Raw genomic sequence first — 24,169 nt, forward strand, 5'->3', positions numbered from 1 at the left:
TTTTACTGTAAGTATTTTGAGTAGTATGTTGTAAATGTAACTATAAGGGGAATATATCTGTTCTACCAAAATTAAGTAATTTATTATTTTCTTATAAAATAGTAATTTATTACTGATATTTTATTATACCTCAATACTTACATAATGTCCTTTATAAAATGAAACATTATGAAGTTACACTAATGTCATGTTACTAAAGTATATCCCAAATTCTATTCCTATTTAATACTTGTAATACCTATAAGAATCAGATAATAATCATTTTTATATATTTCATGTTTCATTATTAAGAAGAATGTGTTATGTTTCACAATATAAATATGTTAATGAAAAACAACAAGTGAATTTAGTGAAGATAGAATATTAAACCCTCGCTAAATATTAATATTGGGGAAAATGAAGCAAAAATCAGTCACATGGTAGCCTAATATCAAAAATCTAGAATCAAAGAGAGCACCTACAGTAGAGAGTATATTTTAACAGCACTCAATATATAATGGAAATCCAGACTAAAGACCTAGATTTGCCAACATCCACTAGATCATAGAAAAAGCAAGAGAACTCCAGAAAAACATCTACTTCTGCTTCATTGACTATGCTAAAGCCTTTGATTGTGTGGATTACAACAAACTGTGGAAAATTCTGAAAGAGATGGGAATACTAGACTACCTGATCTGCCTCTTGAGAAAGCTGTATGAAGGTCAAGAACCAACCACAGAACAGCAGACTGGTTCAAAATTGGGAAAGGAGTATATTAGGCTGTATACTGTCATCCTGCTTATTTAACTTATTTGCAGAGAACATCATGCAAAATGCTGGACAGGATGAGGCACAATCTGGAATCAAGATTGTCAGGAGAAATATCAATTAACCTCAGATATGCAGATGACACCACCCTTATGGCAGAAAGTGAAGAGGAACTAAAGAACCTCTTGATTAACGTGAAAGAGGAGAGTGAAAAAGTAGGCTTAAAACTCAACATTCAGAAAACTAAGATCATGGCATCTGGTCCCATCACTTCATGGGAAATAGATGGGGAAACAATGGAAACAGTGAAAGACTTTACTGGTTTAGGCTCCAAAATCATTGCAGATGGTGACTGCAGCCATGAAATGAAAATACTCTTGCTACTTGGAAGAAAAGCTATGACCAACCTAAACAGCATATTAAAAATCAGAGACATTGCTTTGCTGATAAAGGCCTGTCTAGTCACACTATGGTTTTTCCAGTAGTCATGTATGGATGTGAGAGTTGGACTATAAAGAAACCTGAGCACCGAAGAATCAATCCTTTTGAACTGTGGTGTTGGAGAAGACTCTTGAGAGTCCCTTGGACTGCGAGGAGATCCAACCAGTCCATCCTAAAGGAAATCAGTCTTGAATACTCATTGGAAGGACTGATGCTGAACCTGAAACTCCACTACTTTGGCCACCTGATGCGAAGAAATGAATCATTGGAAAAGACCCTGATGGTGGGAAAGATTGAAGGCGGGAGGAAAAGGGGACAACAGAGGATGAGATGGTTGGATGGCATCACTGATTCGATAGACATGAGTCTCAGCAAGCTCCGGGAGTTGATGATGGACAGGAAACCCTGGAGTGCTGCAGTCCATGGGGTCTCAAAGAGTCGGACACAACTTCGTGACTGAACTGACTGATAACTGGTGGTTTATATGCTCAAGAATATTCATAAAAAGAGACTCCAAAATAAGAGATGAGAGTTGACCAAAAAGAATCACACAACACTGGAATTTAACAGATGTGGTGGTGCATTTATTATAATCCATAAACCTATCAGTTCAGTTCAGTTGCTCACTCGAGTCTGACTCTTTGTGACCCCATGGACTGCAGTATGCCAGGCTTACCTGTCCTTCACCATCTCTCAGAACTTGCTCAAACTCATATCCACTGAGTCAGTGATGCCATCCAACCATCTCATCCTCTGTTGTCCCCCTCTCCTCCTGCCTTCAATCTTTCCCAGCATCAGGGTATTTTTCAATGAGTCGGTTTTTTGCATCAGGTGGCCAAAGTATTGGAACTTCAGCTTTAGTGTCAGTCTTTCCAATGACTATTCAGAGTTGATTTTCTTTAGAATTGACTGGTTTGATTGCCTTGCAGTTCAAAGGACTCTCAAGAGTCTTCTCCAACTTTATAATTCAAGGGTATAAATTCTTTGGTACTCAGCCTTCTTTATGGTCCAATTCTCACATCCATACATGACTACTGGAAAACCCAAGGCTTTGACTATACAGTTCTTTGTGGGCAAAGTGATGTCTCTGCTCTTTAACTCAATTTTGTGAAACCAAGCCAGAAAAAAATGAAGTTTCCCCAATGCAAGGACTGAAATTGGAAGATGAAGATGTGAACAACAGCATACATTTAACAACTCAGTGATCTAAATCAGTCACTTTAAAGGAATTCATGGATGATTTAGGTGATGATTACACTAGTGTTGGAATTGATGTTTATGATACAGAAAGATGGGTAATATTTATGCAGTAAGGAAACATTCAACCCATGCTGCACTTACCCTATTCTTAAATTCTTCAACTTCAAATTCTGGATGAGCCAGTTATCACATGCCCCAATCTTCCCATCTTAGATGCTCACTATATGGTACAATTTTTTTTAAGTTTTCCCCCTTTATGTCACCTGTACATTTGTCAGATTACGTGACAAACACAGAAACAAACATCAGTCTTCACTAACCTCCTTGTCCCCGCAGTCACATTGCTCAGGTGGTTCCAAAACCCCATTGCCGCAAGTTGAGGCTCTTCCTTGTGGAACCAGTTTTGGAACTGTTTGGTTCTGAAGACATTCAAATTTAGGCTGTGAAGTTGTATGTTTAAATTCATCTATGCTGCAACTGCTAAAAAACTTTATGCCGTGGGAAGGTCTAAAATTGAATTGTATTTCTTAGTTAAAATGAATACAATCAGTATCAAAGTAACACTCTTCAATAACATGCTGTGAATTATTTACTTCTTCACTTAGAGAACAGCCAAGAAATGGAGAGTGCTTTATTTTTAATCCAATTAGTAATAAAAGAATAAGCTCATTTCTATTCTAATTCAATATTACAGACATCTAATAAATAGAGGATGTTAAGGAGGTTGCATGATTGAGAATATGTTAAACAAAACAGTGCTTGTTGACAAAAAGGCTTTATTTAAGTACAACTTATAACTGTTTACTACTTTCCTTATTATTGACAACACTGTAAAGATTATAATCATTATAGTAAGAAGAACTAATTATTATTAAGAAAATGATACATATACTAGGGATAATATTAAAAACTGAAAGAATAAACACGATGGTTGATTGCATTAATTAAAAGTTAAGATTATTTTTACCTTGGTAAGAAAATTAAAAGAATTCAACATTAAGTGTAGAGAATGCATAAACCCTAGATTCTCTCTAGTTTGATATTTCTATATTTCTAGTGCACTGTTTAATGGGTTTTTGTTTAATTTAATAACAAACTCATACTTAGAGAAATGACATGAGAAATTTTGTTTCCTAAACTAGTTGAATAATAATAATTTTAATGCATAACTCTTACAGAGAATTGAGTTCTCTTAAAACAGACCTTCAATAACAGGAAACAAAGATATGTTGTTAACATCTAATTCTTTTATCAGGTTCAAATTTCCCCTTCATCACAGGACTGGCACTCTACACAAAAAGATCCACTCCAGAACCAACAACTGCATTTAGTACTCCTATCTCCTTAGTTTAGTTGACTACATTTTTTTGTGGCATTTCTGACATTCAAAAGTTTTATAGTCACAGGCTGATTATTTGGGAAAATGTGCTTCAGTTTTGGTTTATGAAATGCTTCCCGATACTTAGAGTGAGGTTATGTATCTTGTTAAACGCATCAGAGAAGTGTTGCTGAGTGTGTCTGCTCCATTGCCTCCTAACAGTACATGATTCCTACTTTTATCTTTTTGAAAAAAGTCATTTTGATTAGGTGATTAAAGTCTATACTCTAACATCTCTTTCTCTCCTTATCTCTTAATAATTATTTGAGGAGAAGTTTTATGTGTATATGTCCTTTTTAGTTATATTTTCAATATATTCACTATTATATATATCTTTCATAACCTTATTTTACTATATCCATTCAATATATTTATCCACTTCAAAATAATATTTTCATGTATTTATATGGATATGGACTCAAATATTCCTAGTACACTAAAAGGGGTTTTAATCCTTAATTAACATTACATCTGATTTTCAGATTGCCCTGGATTTGCCTGTTGGAAGACTCCTTCAAACTGCTTTGTGTCCATGAGGCACATATCCAAATTCTTTGAACATCTTCTTATATTCTGACACAAATGCTCATGGCTCTTTGTATCTTGTCTATCTTGGTCCTGAAATCAGACATATGATGTCTCCAACTTTCTTCTTTCTCAAGATTACTAGGGCTATTCAGGGTCCATTCAAATTTTAGGATTGTTCATTTTATATCTGGGAAAATTACCATTGCAATTTGAATAGGGATTATATTGAAGGTGCAGACAGATTTGGATAATATAGATGGTTACTGTTCAGTCACCCAGGTGTGTCCAACTCTTTGCAAACTGCAAAACGCCAGGCCTCCCTGTTCCTCACAATCTCCCGAAATTTGCCCAAGTTCATGTCCACTGTATTGGTGATGCCATCCAGCCATCTCATCTTCTGATACCCTCTTATTCTTCTGCCCTCAATCTTTCCCAGCATCAGGGACTTTTCCAATGAGCTGGATGTTCACATCAGATGCCCAAGATACTGGAGCTTCAGCTTCAGTTTCAGTCCTTACAATGAGTATTCAGTGTTGATCTCCCCTAAGATTGACTGGTTTGATCTCCTTGCTGTCCAACGAACTCTCAGGAATCTTCCCCAGCACCACAGTTTGAAGGCATCAATTCTTTGCTGCTCTGCCTTCTTTACGATCCAGCTCTCACAAGTGTAGATGACCACTGGGAAGGCCATAGCCCTGTCTATACGGACCTTTGTCGGCAGAGTAATGCCTCTGCTTTCAACACACAGTCTAGGTTTGACACATTTTCCCTGGTGGCTCAGACGGTAAAGTGGCTGCCTGCAATGTGGGAGACCTGGGCTCGATCCCTGGGTTGGGAAGATCCTCTGGAGAAGGAAATGGTAACCCACCCCAGTACCCTTGCCTGGAAAATTCCATGAACAGAGGAGCCTGGTAAGCCACAGTCCATGGGTTCACAAAGAGTTGGACACTACTGAGCAACTTCGCTTTTTTTTTTTTTTTCCTACCAAGAAGCAATTGTCTTCTGATTTCATGGCTCCAGTCACCATCCACAAAGATCTTAGGGCCCAAGAAGAGGATATCTGTCACTGCTTCCACTTTTTCCCCTTGTATGTGCCATGAAGTCATGGAGCCTGATGCCATGATCTTAGTGTATTTTTTAATATTACATTTTAAGCTGGCTCTTTCACTGTCCTCCTTCACCCTCATCATGAGGGAACCTTAGAGGAACCTTAGTTCCTCTTCACTTTCTGCCATTAGAGTGGTACCATCCATATATCTGAGGTTGTCGATGTTTCCCCCGTCTATCTTGATTCCAGCTTGTGACTCATTCAGCCTGGCATTTCTCATGATGTGCTAAGCGTATAGGTTAAACAAACAGGATGACAGCAGACAGTCTTGTCATACTCTTCTTTTCCCATCTTGAACCAATCAGTTGTTCCATACAAGGTTCTACCTGTTGCCTCTGGACCCGCATAAGGTTTCTCAGGAGATAGGTAAGATGGTCTAGTATTCCTGTCTCTTTAAGAGCTTTCCACAGTTTATTATGATTCACACAGTCAAAGGCTTTAGCCCAATTGATGAAACAGAGGTTGATGTTTTTCTGGAATTCCCTTGTTTTCTCTCTGATCCAGTGGATGTTAGCAATTTGATCTCTGGTTCCTTTGCCTTTTCTAAACCCAGCTTGGATATCTGAAAGTTCTTAGTTTGCATAATATTGAAGCCTAGCATGCAAGACTTCAAGCATGACCTTACTAGCATGGGAGATGAGTGCAATTATCCCATGGGTGGGACATTCTTTTGTACTACTCTTCTTGGAAATTTGGATAAGGATTGACCTTTTCCAGTTCTAATGTGGATATTTTAACAATGTTAATTCTTCCAATACATGAGCATGAAGTATGTTTTTTATTTCCTAGCATATTATTTAATTCCTTTCATCAATGTCTTATATTTCTCAGTACACATCTTTCACTTTCTTGGCCTCTAAATTTGTTTCAAGTAATTCATTCTTTTTGATGCTATTGTAAATGGGATTGCTTTCTTAATCTCTACTCCTGATAATTTGTTTTTAGTATATAGCAATACAAAGTATTTTATATATTAATTTTGCATACTGTAACTTCCCTGAATATGCTTATTACTTCTGACAGTTTTTGGTAGAGTCCTTTAGGGTTTTTTATGTGCAAAATCATATCATCTGCATATAGTGACAGTGTTACTTTTCCTTTCTGATTTAGATAATTTTTATCTCTACCACCTAACTGCTCTGCCTAGGACTTTCAATACCATTTTGCATAAAAGTGGCAAGACTGTGCAACCTTGTCTTGTTTCCAGATGTTAGAAGGAAATCATCCATCTTTACAGTGTTTTATTGTTTTGCATATTTTTATTTTGGCCACCCCATGCAGCAAGCAGGATCCTAGTTTCCTGACCGGGACTGAACCCACGATTTCTTTAGTAGAAGCTCAGAGTCTTAACCACTGGACAGCCAGGGAAGCCCCTGCACTGTGGAGTAGGATGTTAGCTGTGGTTTGTCATATATAACCATATGAAGTTGAAGCACATTCCATCATGTCTACTTTGATAAGAGTATTTATCGTAAATGGATTTGAATTTTTTCAAACTTTTTATAATTTATTGAGATGAATATATTTTTTATCATTTTTTGTAAATGGGGTATAACACATTGAGTTACAGATGTTGACTCACATTTGCACCCATGAAATAAATCCCTCTCTTCATGTTATGTGTGCATGCATGCCAAGTCACTTCAGTCTTGGCTGATTCTCTGTGACCTCAAGGACTGAAGCCCACCAGGCTTTTCCGTCCATGGGATTCTTCAGGCAAGAATACTGGAGTGGGTTGCCATGCCTTTCTCCAGGGGAATCTTCCTGACCCTGAATCAAACCCTCATCTCGTAAGTCTCCTGCATTGATAGATGGATTCTTTACCACTAGCACCACCAGGGAAGCCCTTATCATGATATATGATCACTTTAATGTGCTGCTGAATTTTTAAAAACTTGCTTATTTTTAGTTGAAAGATAATTGCTTTACAATATTATGTTGGTCTCTGCCATATATTAACAATATTAACATGAACCAGCCACATATATATGTGCCCCTCCCTCTTGAACCTCCTTCCCACCTCCCACCCCATCTCACCCTTCTAGGTTGCCACAGAGCCCTGGTCTGAGCTCCCTGGGTCACACAGAAAATCCCCACTGGCTATCTCTTTGACATGTGGTAGTGAATAAGCTTCACTGCTACTCTCTCCATTTGTCCCACCCTCTCCTTGCCCCCTTCCCTGAGACGATAACTCTGTTCTCTGTGTCTGGGTCTCCATTGCTGCTCTGCAAATAGGTTCATCAGTACCATCTTTCTAGATTCCATATATATATATATATAATATATATGTTAATGTATGATACTTTGTTTTCTCTTTATGACTTACTTTACTTTGTTTTAATGGCTCTATGTTCATCCACCTCAGTAGCACTGACTCATATGCATTCTGTTTTATGGTTGAGTAATATTCATTTGTATTTATGTACCACAGCTTCTTTATCCATTCATTTGTCAGTTGGCATCTAGCTTGTTTCCATGTACCAGCAATCAGAAATAGTGCTTCAGTGAACATTGGGGTACATGGGCCTATTTCAATTATGGCTCTCTCAAGGTATATGCCCAGTAGTGGGACTGTTGGGTCATATGGTAGTTTAATTCCTAGCTTTTTAAGGAATCTCCATACTGTCTTTTTTAGCAGCTGTATGGATTTCCATTCCCACCGAGTAAGAGGCTTCCCTTTTCTCTACACCCTCTCTAGTGGTTATCATTTGTAGATTTTTGATGACACTCCTTCTGACTGCTGTGAGGTGATATCTCACTATAGTTGTGATTTGCAGTTCTCTAATAATGAGTGATGTTGAGCATCTTTTCATGTGTTTATTAGCAATCTATATGTCTTCTTTGAAGAACAAATCAGAATATAATAATAATTTTTCTCTGATCTCTGCTGTCAAGTGTCCTTTTCCTCGCTGTGAGTTACAGTCCGCCTCGACATCCCTAGGATGCCCTCCAGGACTGAGCTGGTCTCTGGACCTGCTCTCGGGACAGCTCAGATTCTGGCCCTACACCTGTATATTCTTGCCTCCAATGTCCACAGCCGCCCAAGTCAGTGTCTTCTGTTCTGTGGGAATTCTCATTGTCCCTTTATGCATTTCATAGGCACAGAGTTTGCCTAGTTGATTGTTTGGATTTAACCTGCAGCTTGTCCCGTTGATAGGAAGGTTTTCAATCCTCTTTCCAAGCCACACTGCCTCTGGGGTTCAATCGTGGTTTTATCTCCACCTCTACATGTGGGCTGTCCATAGCAGTGTGCTCCCGAGGCTGCCCTGGAGGGCTTGCCTCTGCTCCAGTGAGGACCAGGTGTGGAAGTGGTGCGGCCGCTTGGATCTCAGGTCCTCTGGCAGCTCCAGGTATGCAGGGGAGCTGGAGGTCAGGGGAGTAGGAGACATGCTTCTCTTGGGGTTCTCTCTAGCCTCTGGCAGCCTGCAGCAGTGGGGATCTAGTGTCGCGGTCGTGTGGCAGCTTGGAACACAGTGCCAGGTACCCAGGAGAGCCGGAAGCCATTGGTACAGGAGATATGGGGCTACTAGGATACTTTCGAGCCTCTGGCACCTTTGTCTCACTGAGAGTCAAGAATGGAGGTGGTGCAGCTGCTTGGATTGCAGGGACCCTGGCAGTGCCGAGTGTGCAGGGGCCCCGGCAGCCTCAGGCGCAGGAGCTACAGCACTTATAGACTTTTTCTAGCCTCAGGCAGCTGGCGCTCAGAGAGACTTTCTGGCTGGTCCTTCTCTGCTGTTCAGCATCTCAGGCACTTAAATGCCCCCCCTGACGGGGGTCCTTTCTCTATTGGTGTACCAGGTACTTAAAGGGCTCCCCTGGCTGGGGTCCTTCTCTATTGCTCACTGCATCAGGCACTTAAAAGGCCACCCTCCCTGGGTCTTCCACAACTGGTCAGCAGCTGGTGCTGGCATGTGGGGAGAGGCGCTAGTGATGGCTCCACCCCTCGCCCATGACTCAGCAGTAGCCTTGCCCCCACAGCTGTCTGGCATTCCTCCAGAGGCATTTCCACCACAATCTCCTCCCTGACGTCCCCTCAAGTGGTCTCCCCACGGTCAACAACAGACCTTACCCTGAGATTGCTCTCCAGTCTATATGCTCCAGCTCCCAGCTACCACACATTCCGGGAGACTTGTGTCCCTGTCCAGGGAAGGGAGGGGCTGCCACAAGGGTTGTCTGTGTGGTTCTCATTCCATTCAGACTGTCATAGATCAGCTGCTGCGTTCTCCTACAGCCTCCACTGTCCCAAACTATTGCCCTGCTGTGGGGATCTGACTGATGCTTCAGTTCCCCTCTACCCTGGATGCGGGTTCAGTCCTGATCACTCTCCTCTCCTTTGTCCTGCCAAGCTTTGCATCGACCTGTACATTCCTTTTCAGTGGTCAGGGACTCCTGCCCACTTTCAACTGGTGTTCTGAGAGAACTTCTGCAACTGAAGGCGTATTCCTGACGCATCATCCATGGAGAGAGATGTACTCCACACCCTCCTACTCCTCCAACACCTTACCTATGGCTGCGTACTGTTGAATTTGGTTTGCTAATATTTTGCTGAAGACTTTTGCATCAAAATTCATCAAAACCATAACATTTTTATTTTTCTTCAAGCTATCCTTGTTTGTTTCAGTATGAAAACAGTGCTGGCCTCATATTGATTGAACATTTTCCCTCCTCTTCTATTTTTCAGTAGAGTTTGAAGATTTGTAGGAATTCTTCTTGAATGTTTTGAATAACTCACCAGGGAAACCAGTGGTCCTGGACTTTTGGTTGCTGGAAGGTTTTTGACTCCTGATTCAATCTCCTTATGGGTAATCAATCTGTTCAAGTATTATATTTCTTTATGATTCAGTATTGGAAGACTCTATGTTCTTAGATTATTATTCATTTCTCTTAGATTTTCCAAATTGTTCACATATAATTGTTGATAATAGTCTCTTAGAGTCTTTTGCTTTATGTAGTATTAGTTGCAACATATTGCCTTTCATTTTTAATTTTTAAAATTTGAATCTTTTTTGCTCTTATTTTGAAGAGTTTTAAGCTAAAAGTTTATCAATCCTGTTTATTTCCATAGAGAATGATTTCTTGGCTTCATTGATCTTTTTCTATTAACTTTTCAGTCCCTATTTCATTTATTTTCACTGTGACTTTTGACACTTCCTTTCATCTACTAACTTGGACTTCATTTGTTCTTTTTTTTTCTAGTATGGATTAGGATGGTTTTTGTTTTTAGCTTTTCCTTGAAATAGTAATTTATCACCATAAACTTCTACTTAGAACTGCTTTGTCTACATGGCATAAATTTCAGTTATGTTGTATTTCCATTTTTATTGCTTTCAAGGTATTTTTTGAGTTTTCTTTTATTTCTTTGTTGACACGTGGTTTTTAGTGGTACCTTGTGTAGTCTTCACATGTTTTTGAGTTTTTCAGTTTTCTTCTTTTAATTTATGTCCAGGTTTATACTATTGGGGTTAGAAAAGATGTTGGATATTGTTTCAAAATTCTTCAATTGTTTGAAACTTATTTTGTTGTCTAACATATGATCTATTGTTGTCTAACGTATGACCTATTGTTGTCTAACATATGATCTATTCAGGAGAATGCTTCAAATACACTTGAGAAGAATGTGAGTTCTATTTCTGTTGGGTGGAATTTCTGTAATATGGGTCAATCTGTCAGGCCTAAGGCTTCATTACAGCCAATGTTTCTTTTTTGACATTCTGCCTGAATTGTCTATCTGACGAAATGCATAGGCACTTAAAAGTCTCCTACTATTATTGTATTCCTGTTTGTTTCCCTTTTACTCCTGTCCATGTTTGCTTTATGTATTTAGTTGACTCTGTGTTGAGTGCAGGCTTCCCTGGTGGCTCATTAGTAAAGAATCTGTCTGCCAAGCAGGAGACATGGGTTTGATCCCTGGGTCAGGAAGATACCCTGGAGAAGGAAATGGCAACCTATTCCAGTATTCTAGTCTGGGAAATCCCATGGACAGAGGAGCCTGGTGGGCTATAGTCCATGAGGCTGCAAAAGAGTTGGACATGACTTCGTAACTAAACAATAAAACAACAAATGTTGAGTGTATATATATATTAATAAATGTTTCTTCTTCCTGTATTGTTCCTGATATCAGTAAGCAGTACCCTTCTTTATCTCTTACTATCAGTATTTGTTGTAAAGTCCATTTTCTCTGATATTAGTATACTTAACTCCAGCTTTCTTTGGGTTTCTATTTACGTGGAATATCTTTTTCCATCTTTTCGGTTTTAGTTTGTGTGTGTGTTTACACCTGCATGGAATCACTTGTAGGTATGAGAGTGGTGGGTCTTGCTTTTCATTCATCATCCATTCTGTCTTTTGACTGGAAAAATTGATACATCTGCTTTAAATGTAATGTTTGATGTCATGGACTTACTGTTATTTTGCTCCTTCTTTTCTGGCTATTCTCTAGTTCCTCTGATGCTTTCTTCTGCTCTTGCTCTCTTCCTGCATTCCTTCTCTTTTTTCTCTTTTGTGTTCCCAATTTTTTTTTGTTTGTTTGTTTTGGGTTTGTTTTGAATTTTGTTTTGTTTTTGTTTTATGGTTACCATGAGGCTTGCACATAACAACATATATCTCTCACAGTCTAAGTAGATAACAAAGGTTTGAATGTACTCATATTTTGACTTAGAATATATTTATTTTCCTCAACAGATTTTATGCTTTGTATATTTTATAACTTGTTTTGTTACATATAGCTTATCACAATATTATAGTTGTATTTTCATGACTCTTGACCTTTATGCAAACCATGTTGCCTTTAATTACCTACTTTGAAAGTGAAAGTGAAAGCCACTCAGTGTATTCTGTCTCTTTGCAACCCCATGGACTATGGAGTCCATGCAATTCTCCAGGTCAGAATACTGGAGGGGGTAGCCATTCCCTTCTCCAGGAGATCTTCCCAACCCAGGGATCAAACCCAGGTCTCCCACATTGTAGGCAGATTCTTTACCAGTTTAGACACAAGGGAAGCCCAATTGCCTGCTTTACTTATTCAATTATTCTCAATTTAAGTATATATTTACTTTTACCATTGAGATTTATACTTCTTATGTTTTCCTTTTACTAATTAGTACCTTTTCTAAACATTAAAGAACTCCATTTACTACTTCTACTAAGATTGGGCTAATGGTGTTAAACTCCTTTAGATTTTGCAAGTCTGTAAAACTCTTCTCTCTTCTCTTCGATTCTGAATGACAACTTTGCTTGGTAAAAGTCGTCTTTTTCTTTCAGCATTGTGAATTTACCATATCACTACCTACTGGCCTGCAATGTGACTGCTGTCAAAGCTCCTCATGTTCTTATAAGAGGTTCCCTTAGAAGCTGCTGCTTCTAAGATGCTTCCTGTCTTTAATGTTTGATGTTTAATTGTGTTTCTTGGTGTGGGTCTCATTGAATTCATCTTATTTACAATTCTGGGCTCTTTAAATCTGGATGTCTGTCTCCTTTCCCAACTTAGGGAACAATTTAGCCATTATTTCTTCAGAAAAGTTTTCTGTCCCTTTCTCATTCTTCTGGAACCTACATAATGTGATTATTGGTCCACATAATGTTGTCCTATAATTCCCTTACCTTAATGTTTGTGCAGTCATTTTTCCTTTTCCTGAGTTTGTTAATCCTTTCTATGCTCTTTTTAGTTTAACACTGCAATATTCTATTGTATATTTCAGTTCAGTTTTGTATTCTTCTGTCCTCTGACTTCTATGCAGTATTTTTTATATTTCTTGTGGTCTTTATGTTCTCACATTGTTCATGCAGTCTTCTCCTTATCTTGGTGAGCATCTTTCAGCATATTATTTTGAATTCTTTACTGGATAATTCATTTATATCCATTTGATTATGGTCATTTTATGATATATTATCTTATTAAAGTATCTCATCCTTTTGTTTGGAATCTATTCTGTTGTTTCTGCATTTAACTTAATTGTCTCTTGTTTATCTAACTCTAGATAAAACAGTCATCTCTCCCAGTCTTGAAGGAGTGGCACTAAACAAGATGAATCTAGTCATTCAAGCCTATCCTAGATTTTGCTTTTCTTTGAAAATTTCCATATTGTCCAAGCATCAGCTAATTGCATTATCAGTATCTTTGAGTTGTTAAGGGTATGCTCAGACCTGTCAATGTCCTAAAATGAAGGACCTGACTTGGCATCTAAGATTGGGGTGATTGGAAACCCTACCTCCAGTTAGCAGCCTTTAAAGTATGCAAATTATATATGCCTCTGAGTGTAATCGTAAGTTACACATGTCAACAGAGGAAGGCAATATAGAGAAGAAAGATGGGTGGCATTCTCAAACTTCGGGTGCTTTCTCCAGGAACCGGAGAAAGCAAATGGGCAGGGTGACATTAGGCCCACTGGGCTCTGCTTGTTGAGAGAACCACCAAAGGCTGTAAGATGTGTGCCAAACAGGAAGCTTCCCTTTCAGACAAAATCTCCTGGACACACTGATAGGCCACTTTCACAGAAAGTCTGGGGTGTGTTTCAATCTCCTCTCTGTGCAGTGCCCTGGGGAGACAGCTGACCAAGAACTTACTTCTTCAATTGATTATTAGAGTCCCATGGGACCCAGCAAGCAAGTCCCTCTGACCAGAGCTTTCTCATCTCCCTTTCTCTCAAACTTAACAAAACTGCTGTATACTATGAGAATCACCATTTACCAAATACCATTGGCAAAGTTGCTCCAATCTTTGCTCAAAATCTGCCCCAGTCTTTGCTCAAAACCTATCACCCTGCACATTTAGCAAGAGTTACCATAAATCTCTAAAGTAAAGGGTCCAGGGATAAGAAAGGAAGCAACAAACAAATGAAAAAATAAACAACAACAAAAAAAAGAAGTAGCTGGGTCCAAGATGGTGAGCAATGAGAACTCCAAGAGAGCATGAGTCTCATTATGTTTATTTGACTATATTAGAATATTAACTGACACACCTACCAGTGCCCATAAATGGAAATTATTGTTCAAAAGGGATTAATAAATGTTAGCAACCCACTCCTTTGAAAAAGCCCTGCCCCTTCCCTGGAGGACTAATGCATATGCTTCTGCATCACTAGCCTCACTCTTCCTCCCCTCGTCTTTACATTTTTAAAGTAAATCCCTATCACCACGTGTGTGAGAAGTTCATTGTGAACTATTTCCTTCTTTGCCCATTGAAGAAATTTTGTTATCTGTTGAGAAATCTCAGCTTCCATTTCATTACTCTCCTTCTTGAATAAAACAAAACAGAACTATCCCCAGTCCAGGAAGAGAGGCTAGGGTCCATGTAACTTAATTCAGTAACAGTATTACTCTGTTGTTACTCTGATATGAAATATTTAACATTCATGTTACAAAACATATTTTATTATCCTTGCTGCATAAATTAATTAAAATGTGTATTGTTACATTTATCATAAAATCCCAATTTCTGTATCATGATTGTTTGCTTAGCTCCTTTCCTACATTTTCTAGTCCTTCCTGGACCTCTTTCTCTGAATCACGATTCTTTAACCTGATTGCATTTTACCATCTTTAAAAGAAAATTCTATGCTTTTAATATTCTTCCATATAGTTTCAGTCATTTCTTTGGTTTGTTTTATCCTTCCCAGTCTTTTGAGCTTTAAACATTTCTTCATATCCACGTATCACTTCACTGTCTTTCCCTGAAAAGTTTTCAACAAGTTCTTCATGTAACCAGAATTATTTCTTCTCTTTCAGGTCCCAACATGAGTTTTGTCTTATAGAAAGCTTCCTAGACATCCCCCCCCCCTTTTTTTTTACCATAAAGTTTCTCTTCTCCATGTATTCCCTTTTATTTCCCTCTAGGCACTTAATATAAGTCATTTAAATTTTGCTTATTCTCATGTTGACTTTAAAATTCTGTCCCTGATAGACTAATATAAAATATATAACATTTTTCTATCTTGTTAATCATTCACATGACAGACTAACACAGTTCTTGTAACTGTACATGCTTAAATATTTTTTTGACAGATTAATGAATCTCATATCAAGATTCCAGTGCTTCTCAGGAACTCATCATCAATGACTTAATACTACAGCACTGAACATAGAAATATGAAGCACATTTTCTACAATATCAAATACTCATTCCCTTTAATAAACATTAACATAATTCATAGGTATTTAGTAAGAATGCTTTTGTCTACATTATATCAAAGATATCGTACATCAAGAAATGCTATAAATATCTCCCGAAAGAAGACAAATTTTGATAAAAATCACATCTTACATTGCTCCAGGATTCATTATGCATGCAGTGCCTGGACAGGAACATTCGTAGATGTCATTATTATACCTTAATCCCAGCATAATTCCAAGTAACTGCGTGAAAATAACTGAAAACGCTTCTAACGTTATCATCTTTGAATACTAAATGAAATAAAAAACAGAATGGTTGCTCAAGTTATTTTCTTCAACCCCTGGTTTTTTCATGTAATTGTGACTATATTATCTAAATGCAAATACTAATTTAATAAGCTTTTATATAAAGCTCATTATTTTCCTAAGAAAATTGAAAAGTTAGATTTTGTTATTCTTTTTGCATAATAGTACTCTCAATATAAATGGCATTCACCTATAAACAACAATATTAATAATATATGTTTTCATTACATGCTACTGATTTAACTCTAATAAACTGAAAAAAATATTCTGAGATTAATCATTGTTTCAGTAACTATAATACTTTTAATTTAAACACTTTGAAAAATACACAGATTCTTAACTGACAGTCAGTTTTAATATCAGAAATAGTTTTAGGATAAAATCAATTTTTTCCTAAAGGCAGAATGCTAGCATTAAAAAAATGAAACTTGGAAAAAAAAATAAAACTTGAGTAGTGATGAAAGCAACACACAAAGCCCTGGTTGGTAATCAGTGATGTTTTTAACTATCTCCATAGTTTTGCCTTTTCCAGATTGAAATACATTTGGAATGATACAGTGTGTAGACTTTTCAAACTGGCTTCTTTTACTAACCAAGAATCCTCTAACTAGCAAGACTCTAATTCAGATTTGATGGAGAAATCAAAAGGTTTACAACCAAGGAAAACATAAGAGAATTCAGCACCACAAAACCAGCTTTACAATAAATGCTAAAGGAACTTCTCTAGGCAGGAAACGCAGGAAAGGAAAATACCTATAAAAGATAAGCCCAAAAAAAAAAAAAAAAAAGATAAGCCCAAATGGTAATAGGATAATACATGTTGATAATTACCTTAAATGAAAATGGATTAAATGCACAACCAAAAGACAAAGACTGCCTGAGTGGATACAAAAACAAGACTGGTATATGTACTATCTACAAGAGACCCTTGTCAGATCTAGGGAAACTTACAGACTGAGAGTAAGGGAACAGGGGATGGTATTCCACACAAATAGAAATCAAAAGAAAGCTGGGGAAGGAATGCTGTTTTCAGAAAAAGTAGACTTTAAAACAAATACTGTTATGAGAGACAAAGAAGGACCCTACAGAATGATCAAGGGTTCAATTCCAGAAAAAGACATATCAATTATAAATATGTACACACCCAACATAGGAGCTCCTGAATATGTAAGGCAAATACAACCAACCATAAAGGAAGAAACTGACAGTAACACAATAATAGTGGGGGACTTTAACACCCCTCCTTCCTCAATGGACAGATAATGCTGATAGAAAAGTAATAAGGAAACAAAGGCCTTCAATTACAATGCACTTTAGATCAGTAGGACTTAACTGGTATTTCTAGAACATTCCATCCAAAAGCAACAGACTACACATTCCTCTCAAGTGCACAGGGAACATCCTCCAGGAATGACCACGTGCTGGGCCACAAGGTGAGCCCCGGTAAATATGAAAAAACTGAAATCACATCAAGCATCTTTTCTGATCACAATGCTATGAGATTAGAAATAAGTTACAACAAAAATCTATTAAAGAAAAACAAACAGAAACATGTGGCAGCTAAACAATATGCTGCTAAACAACCAATGGATCACTAAAAAAATCAAAGACAAAATAAAAAATTACCTAGAGACAAATGAAAATGAAAGCACAATGGTCCAAAACCTATGGGATGCAGTTAAACACAGTTCTGAGAGGGAAGTTGATAGAAATTCTACCTCAAAAAATAAGAAAAAATCTCAAATAAACAATGCAAGCTTATACCTAAAACAAATAGAGGAAGAAGAAATGAAACCTAAATTTAGTAGAAGGAAAAGAATCATGAAGATAACAGCAGAAATAAATGAGATATAGACAGAGAAAACAACTGTGAATATCAATGAAACTAAAAGCTGCTGATTTGCAAAGATAAAACTAAGCTGAGAAATCTTAAGCCAGACACATCAGGAAAAAAACTGAGAGGCCTCAAAACAATAAAATTAGAAATGAAAAAAGGGAAGACACAACTGACTCCACAGAAATGCAAAGGATCATAAGAGACTACTATGAAAAACTATGCCAGTAAATGGACAACCTGGATGAAATGACAGATTCTTAGATACGGTTTCCCCAGACTGAACCAGGAAGAAACAGAAAATGTGACCAGATGAATCACAAGCACTGAAATTGAAACTATGATTAAAAACTTCCAACAAACAAAAGTCCATGACCCGATGGCTATCAAACATTTAGAGAAGTTAACACTTATCCTCTGAAACAGTTCCAAAAACTGTAGAGGAAGGAAAACTTCCAAACTCATTCTCTGAGGCCACTATCACCCTGATACCAGGCAAAGATATCACAGAAACCAAAATTACAGGCCAATATCACTTATGAGTACAGATGCAAAAATCCTCAACAAAATGCTATCAATTCAAATCCAACAATACATTAGAAAGATCATTCACAATGATCAAATGAGATTCATCCAAGGGATGTAAGGATTTGTCAGTATATGCAAATTAATCAGTGTGATACATCACATCAACAAATTGAAGAATAAAGACCAGATGATAATCTCAATAAATGCAGAAAACCTTTGGACAAAAGTCAGCAATATTTGTGATAACAGCTCTCCAGAATCTGGGCAGAGTGGGAACATGCCTCAACACAGTAATGACCATATATGACAAGCCTACAGCTAACATCATACTTAACTGTGAAGAGTTGAAAGCATTTCCTTTAAGATCAGAAAAAGACAAGGATGTCCACTCCCACTACATATATTCAACAGAGCTTTGAAAGTCCTACTGCAGCTATAAGAAAAGAAAATAAGGTAAAGGGAATTCAAACTGGAAAAAAAGAAGTTAAACTGTCACTGTTTGCAGATGACATGATCTTGTATATGTAGGATTCTAAAGATGGTTTCAGAAAGCTACTAGAATTCATCAATGAATTTGGTAAAGTTTCAGGCTACAAAATTAATATGGACAAATTTGTTGCATTTCTACACAGTAGCAATAAAAATGAGAAAAAGAAATTTAACAATTTCATGGATTATCATATTGAAAAGAATCCAATACATAGGAATAAGACCACCAAGGGCTGCCCTGGTAGCTTTAGATAGTAAAGAATCTGCCTCAGTGGAGGAGACCTGGATTCAATCCCTGGGTCAGGACGATCCCCTGAGAAGGGATGGCTACCCACTCCAGTATTCTTGCCTGAAGAATTCCATGGCAGGTCGAGAAGCAACAGAGTCAGAATTGAACATGGAACAACAGACTGATTCAAAATGAATATGCCAAGGCTGTATATAGTCACCCTGTTTGTTTAACTTCTATGGAGAATACATCATGCAAAATATCAGGCTGGATCATTTGTTTCTCTGGAATTGAGCTGCAGGAGTTGCTTGTATATTTTTGAGATTAATCCTTTGTCTGTTGCTTCATTTGCTATTATTTTCTCCCAATTGAGGGCTGCCTTTTCACCCTACTTATAGTTTCCTTTGTTGTGCAAAGGCTTTTAAGTTTAATTAGGTCCCATTTGTTGGATGCATGAGACAAGTGCTCAGGGCTGGTGCACTGGGAAGACCCAGAGGGATTGGGTGGAGAGGGAGGTGGGAGGGGGGATTGGGATGGGGAATACATGTAAATCCATGGATGATTCATGTCAATGTATGGGAAAAACCACTACAACATTGTAAAGTAATTAGCCTCCAACTAATAAAAATAAATGGGAAAAAAAAATGTCAGGCTGAATGAATCACAAGCTGGAATCAGGATTGTCAGGAGAAAAATCAACAACCTCAGATATGCAGATGATACCACTCTAATGGCAGAAAACGAAGAGGAACTAAAGAGCTTCTTGATGAAGATGAAAGAGGAGAGTGAAAAAAACTGTCTTAAAACTCAACATTCAAAAGACTAAGATCATGACAGCCAGTCCCATCACTTCATGGCAAATAGATGGGAGAAAAAGTATAAACAGTGACAGATTTTATTTTCTTGGGCTCCAAAATCATTCCGGATTGTCACTGCAGTCACAAAATTAAAATATGCTTGCTCCTTGGAAGAAAAGCTATGACAAACGTGGACAGCATCTTAAAAATCAGAGACATCACTTTGCCTACCAAGGTCTAAATAGTCAAACCTATGGTTTTTCCAGTAATCATGTTGGATGTAAGAGTTAGACCATAAAGAAGGCTGAATGCTGAAGAACTGATGCCTTCAAATTTGGTTCTGGAGAAGATTCTTGAGAGTCCCTTGGCTAAGTATAATATGTCAAAAGGACTTCTCATATAAAGAAAATGCCTGCTGACGCAGGGAACACAAGTAATGTAGGTTGGACCCTTCAGTTGGGAAGATTCCCTGGAGAAGGAAATGACAACTCATTCCAGTATTCTTGCCTGGCAAATTCCACAGATAGAGGAGCCTGCCAGGCTACTGTCCATGGGCTCTCAAAGAGCTGGAAACAATTCAGCGTGCACACACACACACACACACATAGTATGTCAGAGAGAGAAGCACAAATATCGTGTAAGTTTTCTTAAGTGGAACCTAAAAACAAATGAAAAAGCATAAAACAGAAACAGAGTTATAAATATAGAGAAGAAACAGGTGGCTGCCAGAATGGAGGCACCTGGGGAAAGAAAGAAATAGGTTAAAGAGATTAAGAGATACAACTTCCGATTTTGAAATAAATGAGTCACGGGTATGAAATGCAAGGTGTGGGGAATCTAACTAATAGCTATGCAGTATCTTTGAAATCAAGAAAATTAGAAATATCAAGGGCACATTTCATGCAAAGATAGGTGCAATAAAGGACAGAAATGGTATGAACCTAACAGAAGCAGAAGATATTAAGAAGAGGTGGCAAGAATACACAGAAGAACTGTACAAAAAAGATCATCATGACCCAGATAACCACGATGGTGTGATCACTCACCTAGAGCCAGACATCCTGGAATTCGAAGTCAAATGGGCCTTAGGAAGCATCACTATAAACAATGCTAGTGGAAGGGATGGAATTCCAGTTGAGTTATTTCAAATCCTAAAAGATGATGCTGTGAAAGTGCTACACTCAATATGCCAGCACATTTGGAATGTTCGCAGCAGTGGCCACAGGACTGGGAAAGGTCAGTTTTCATTCCAATACCAAAGAAGGGCAATGCCAAAGAATCTTCAAACTACCACATAATTGAACTCATTTCACCTGCTAGCAAAGTAGTGCTCAAAATTCTCTAAACCAGGCTTCGACAGTATCTGAATCAAGAACTTCCAGACTTTCAAGCTGGATTTTGAAAAGGCAGAGGAACCAGAGTTCAAATTAAAAACATCCATAGGATCATAGAGAAAGCAATATTCCAGAAAAACATCTACTTCTGCTTCATTGTCTGTGCTAAACCTTCGACTGTGTGGATCACAACAAACTGTGGAAAACTCTTCAATAGACATGAACACCAGACCACCTTACCTGACTCCAGTTAGAACTGTACACAGAACAACAGACTGGTTCAAAACTGGGACAGGAATATGTCAAGGCTGCATATTGTCATTCTACTTATTTAACTTACATGCAGTGTACATCACGTGAAATGCCGGGCTTGATGAATGAAGCACAAGCTGGAATCAAGATTGCCGGGAGAAAAAACAATAACCTCAGAGATGCAGATGACACTACACTTATGGCAGAAAGCAAAGAGGAACTAAAGAACCTTTTGATGAAAGTGCAAGAGGAGAGTAGAAAGAAAAGCTGGCTTAAAAATGAACATTCAAAAAACTAAGATCATGGCATCCAGTCCCATCACTTCATGGCAAATAGATGGTGAAACAATGGAAACGGTGAGAGACTTTATTTTCTTGGGCTCCAAAATCACTGCAGATGGTGACTGCAGCCATGAAATTAAAAGACGCTTGCTTCTTGGAAGAAAAGCTATGGCAAACCAAGACAGCAGATTAAAAAGCAGAGACATTAATTTGCTGACAAATGTCTGTATAGTCAAAGCTATGGTTTTTCCCATAATCATGTATGGATGTGAGAGTTGGACCATGAAGGAGCCTGAAAGCCAAAGAATTGATGCTTTTGAGCTGTGGTGCTGGAGAAGACTGTTAAAAGTCCCTTGGACAGCAAGGAGATCAAACCAGTTTACCCAAAAGGAAATCAATTCTGAATGGTCATTGGAAGGTCTGATGGTGAAGTTGAAGCTCCTATACTTTGGCCACCTGATGCGAAGAGCCGACTCATTAGAAAAGACTCTGATGCTGGGAAAGATAGAAGGCAGGAGGAGAAGCAGACGATAGATGAGACGGTTGGATGGCATCACTGATTCCATGGAAATTGAGTTTGAGCAAATTCTGGGAGATGGTGAAGGACAGGGAAGCCTGGCGTGCTGCAGTTCCATGGGTTTGCAAAGAGTCAGATACAACTGAGTGACCGAACAACAATCTTTGTATAATGATGTATCATTCTAGACTTATTGTGATAATCATTTTAAATAGTATAGAAATATTGAATTAATATTTTGTATAACAGAGACTAACATAGGGGTGAAGTGAAAGTTAGTCACTTAGTCGTGTCTGACTCTTCGTGAACCTGTGTCTGTGGAATTCTCCAGGCAAGAATACTAGAGTGGGTTGCCATTTCCTTCTCCAGGGAATGTTCCCAACCCAGGTATCAAACCCAGGTCTCCCACATTTCAGGCAGACTCTTTTCCAACTGAGCCACCAGGGAAGCCGACATGGGGACATAGGTCAATTATAATTCAAAACAAACAAGCAAACTCAAAAAAGGGACTAGATTTATGGATACTGGGGGTGGAGGTTGAGAGGAGGGGAACTGGATGAAGGAAATCCAAAGGTATTGATACTAAAAAGAAGAACTGCTGTAACTAAACAAGAAAATCAATAATGCAGTTAAAAAATGGGCTAAGGTCTTGAATAAACATTAATTTCTCCAGAGATGATGTACAAAACACCAAAAATGATATGAAAAGGTGGCTCAATATCACTAGTGATTGTAAAGCTACAGTTAAAAGCAAAATGTGATATCACCTCATACCCCTTGGAATGATTAACTACGACAAAGAATAACAACTCTTAATGAGGGTGGGATGAATAAAATATGAAATGTGAAATGCTGATAGGATTATAAAATGATGCAACCACTCTGGACCTCAGTATTATGAGTCTTCATAATATTAAAACTAGAAATACCATATGATCCAGCAAACCCACTTCTAGGTATATCTCCAAAGTAACTGAAATTACTATCTCAGAGAGATCTGCATTCCCATCTCTCATGTTAATTGTAGCATTATCACAATCACCAAGATATGGAACCAAACTAAGTGATCGCTAATATATGAATTCATAAAGAAAATATCTATATATACAAATGTATAACATGATATGATTTATATGCATATATGAATAACATGAAATATTACTCAGTCATAAAAAGAATGAAATCCTGCTATTTTCAAAAACATGGAAGAAGCTGGACGTATTATTCAAAGAGAAATAAACCAGACACAGAAAGACAAACATTGCATTGTCTACCTTATATGTGGGATCTAAAATATTTCATACTCACAGAAGCAGAGAGGAGAATCGTGGTTGCCAGGGGGTGGAGGTATGGAAACTGAGGCCTTGTTGGCCAATGTGTACAAAGTTTCTTTAAAGCAAGATAAAGATTCTACACGTCTATTTCACAACAATGCAGACAGACTTAACACTATTGCACAGTGAACATATAATACTTAAGACGGCCAGTTTTACATAATGTGTATTTTACCAAAATAAAACCACTACAATATTGTAAAGTAATTAGCCTCCAACTAATGAAAATAAATGGAAAAATGAAAGAAAAAATTTTTTAAAATGACAATGTGAGGTATAAAGTAAAAAATACAGCACTGTATTCAAATATTAATTTACTAAGATGTTAGGTATAGTATACACACTTTTCTTTCTTAAAGAAGATATTAACTTTCAAAACATGATATAAGTACTGAAGAGAAGGGACATACCAGAACAAGTCCTGCAGCAAACTTTGGATCACATGCCATTCCATGATATGTTGCTCCTACATAAGTAGGATGGTCCCTGTAACTAAATAATAACATTTCTCTTGTGGATAAATGCACTTTAAGTTATTAATGACTCAAAGATCTTTAAGAATTAGAGTCTTCAATAAAGCTGCTTTCTTTAAAATATGAGTATTGTGTATCATGTCTAATGCTCTCAATCATTTGTAGTTGGGTAGTCTCCCCTGGTGCCTCCAAATAAAGTTCAAAAGTCAACGTTAACACTGTATGATGCACAGCTTAAAATCCAGCAGTGCCTCATCCTTCCAGAAATTAATCACCACTGCTGTCA

General features: G+C 37.7%; 1 protein-coding gene across 1 annotated transcript in view; it reads right to left on the reverse strand.

Moving 5' to 3' along the window:
- LOC136176386 (A disintegrin and metallopeptidase domain 3-like) overlaps positions 1-24,169 on the reverse strand; it is a 117,456-nt gene that overhangs the window by 47,003 nt on the left and 46,284 nt on the right. Inside the window, exons 10-12 of the mRNA XM_065946537.1 lie at positions 23,821-23,902; positions 15,661-15,800; positions 2,709-2,895 (exon numbers count right to left, since the gene is read on the reverse strand). Coding sequence (XP_065802609.1) covers positions 2,709-2,895; positions 15,661-15,800; positions 23,821-23,902 — 409 coding nt within the window. The remainder of the gene's footprint in view (positions 1-2,708; positions 2,896-15,660; positions 15,801-23,820; positions 23,903-24,169) is intronic.

Source organism: Muntiacus reevesi, chromosome 10 (genome assembly GCF_963930625.1).
Source record: "Muntiacus reevesi chromosome 10, mMunRee1.1, whole genome shotgun sequence".
Lineage (NCBI taxonomy): Eukaryota > Metazoa > Chordata > Mammalia > Artiodactyla > Cervidae > Muntiacus > Muntiacus reevesi.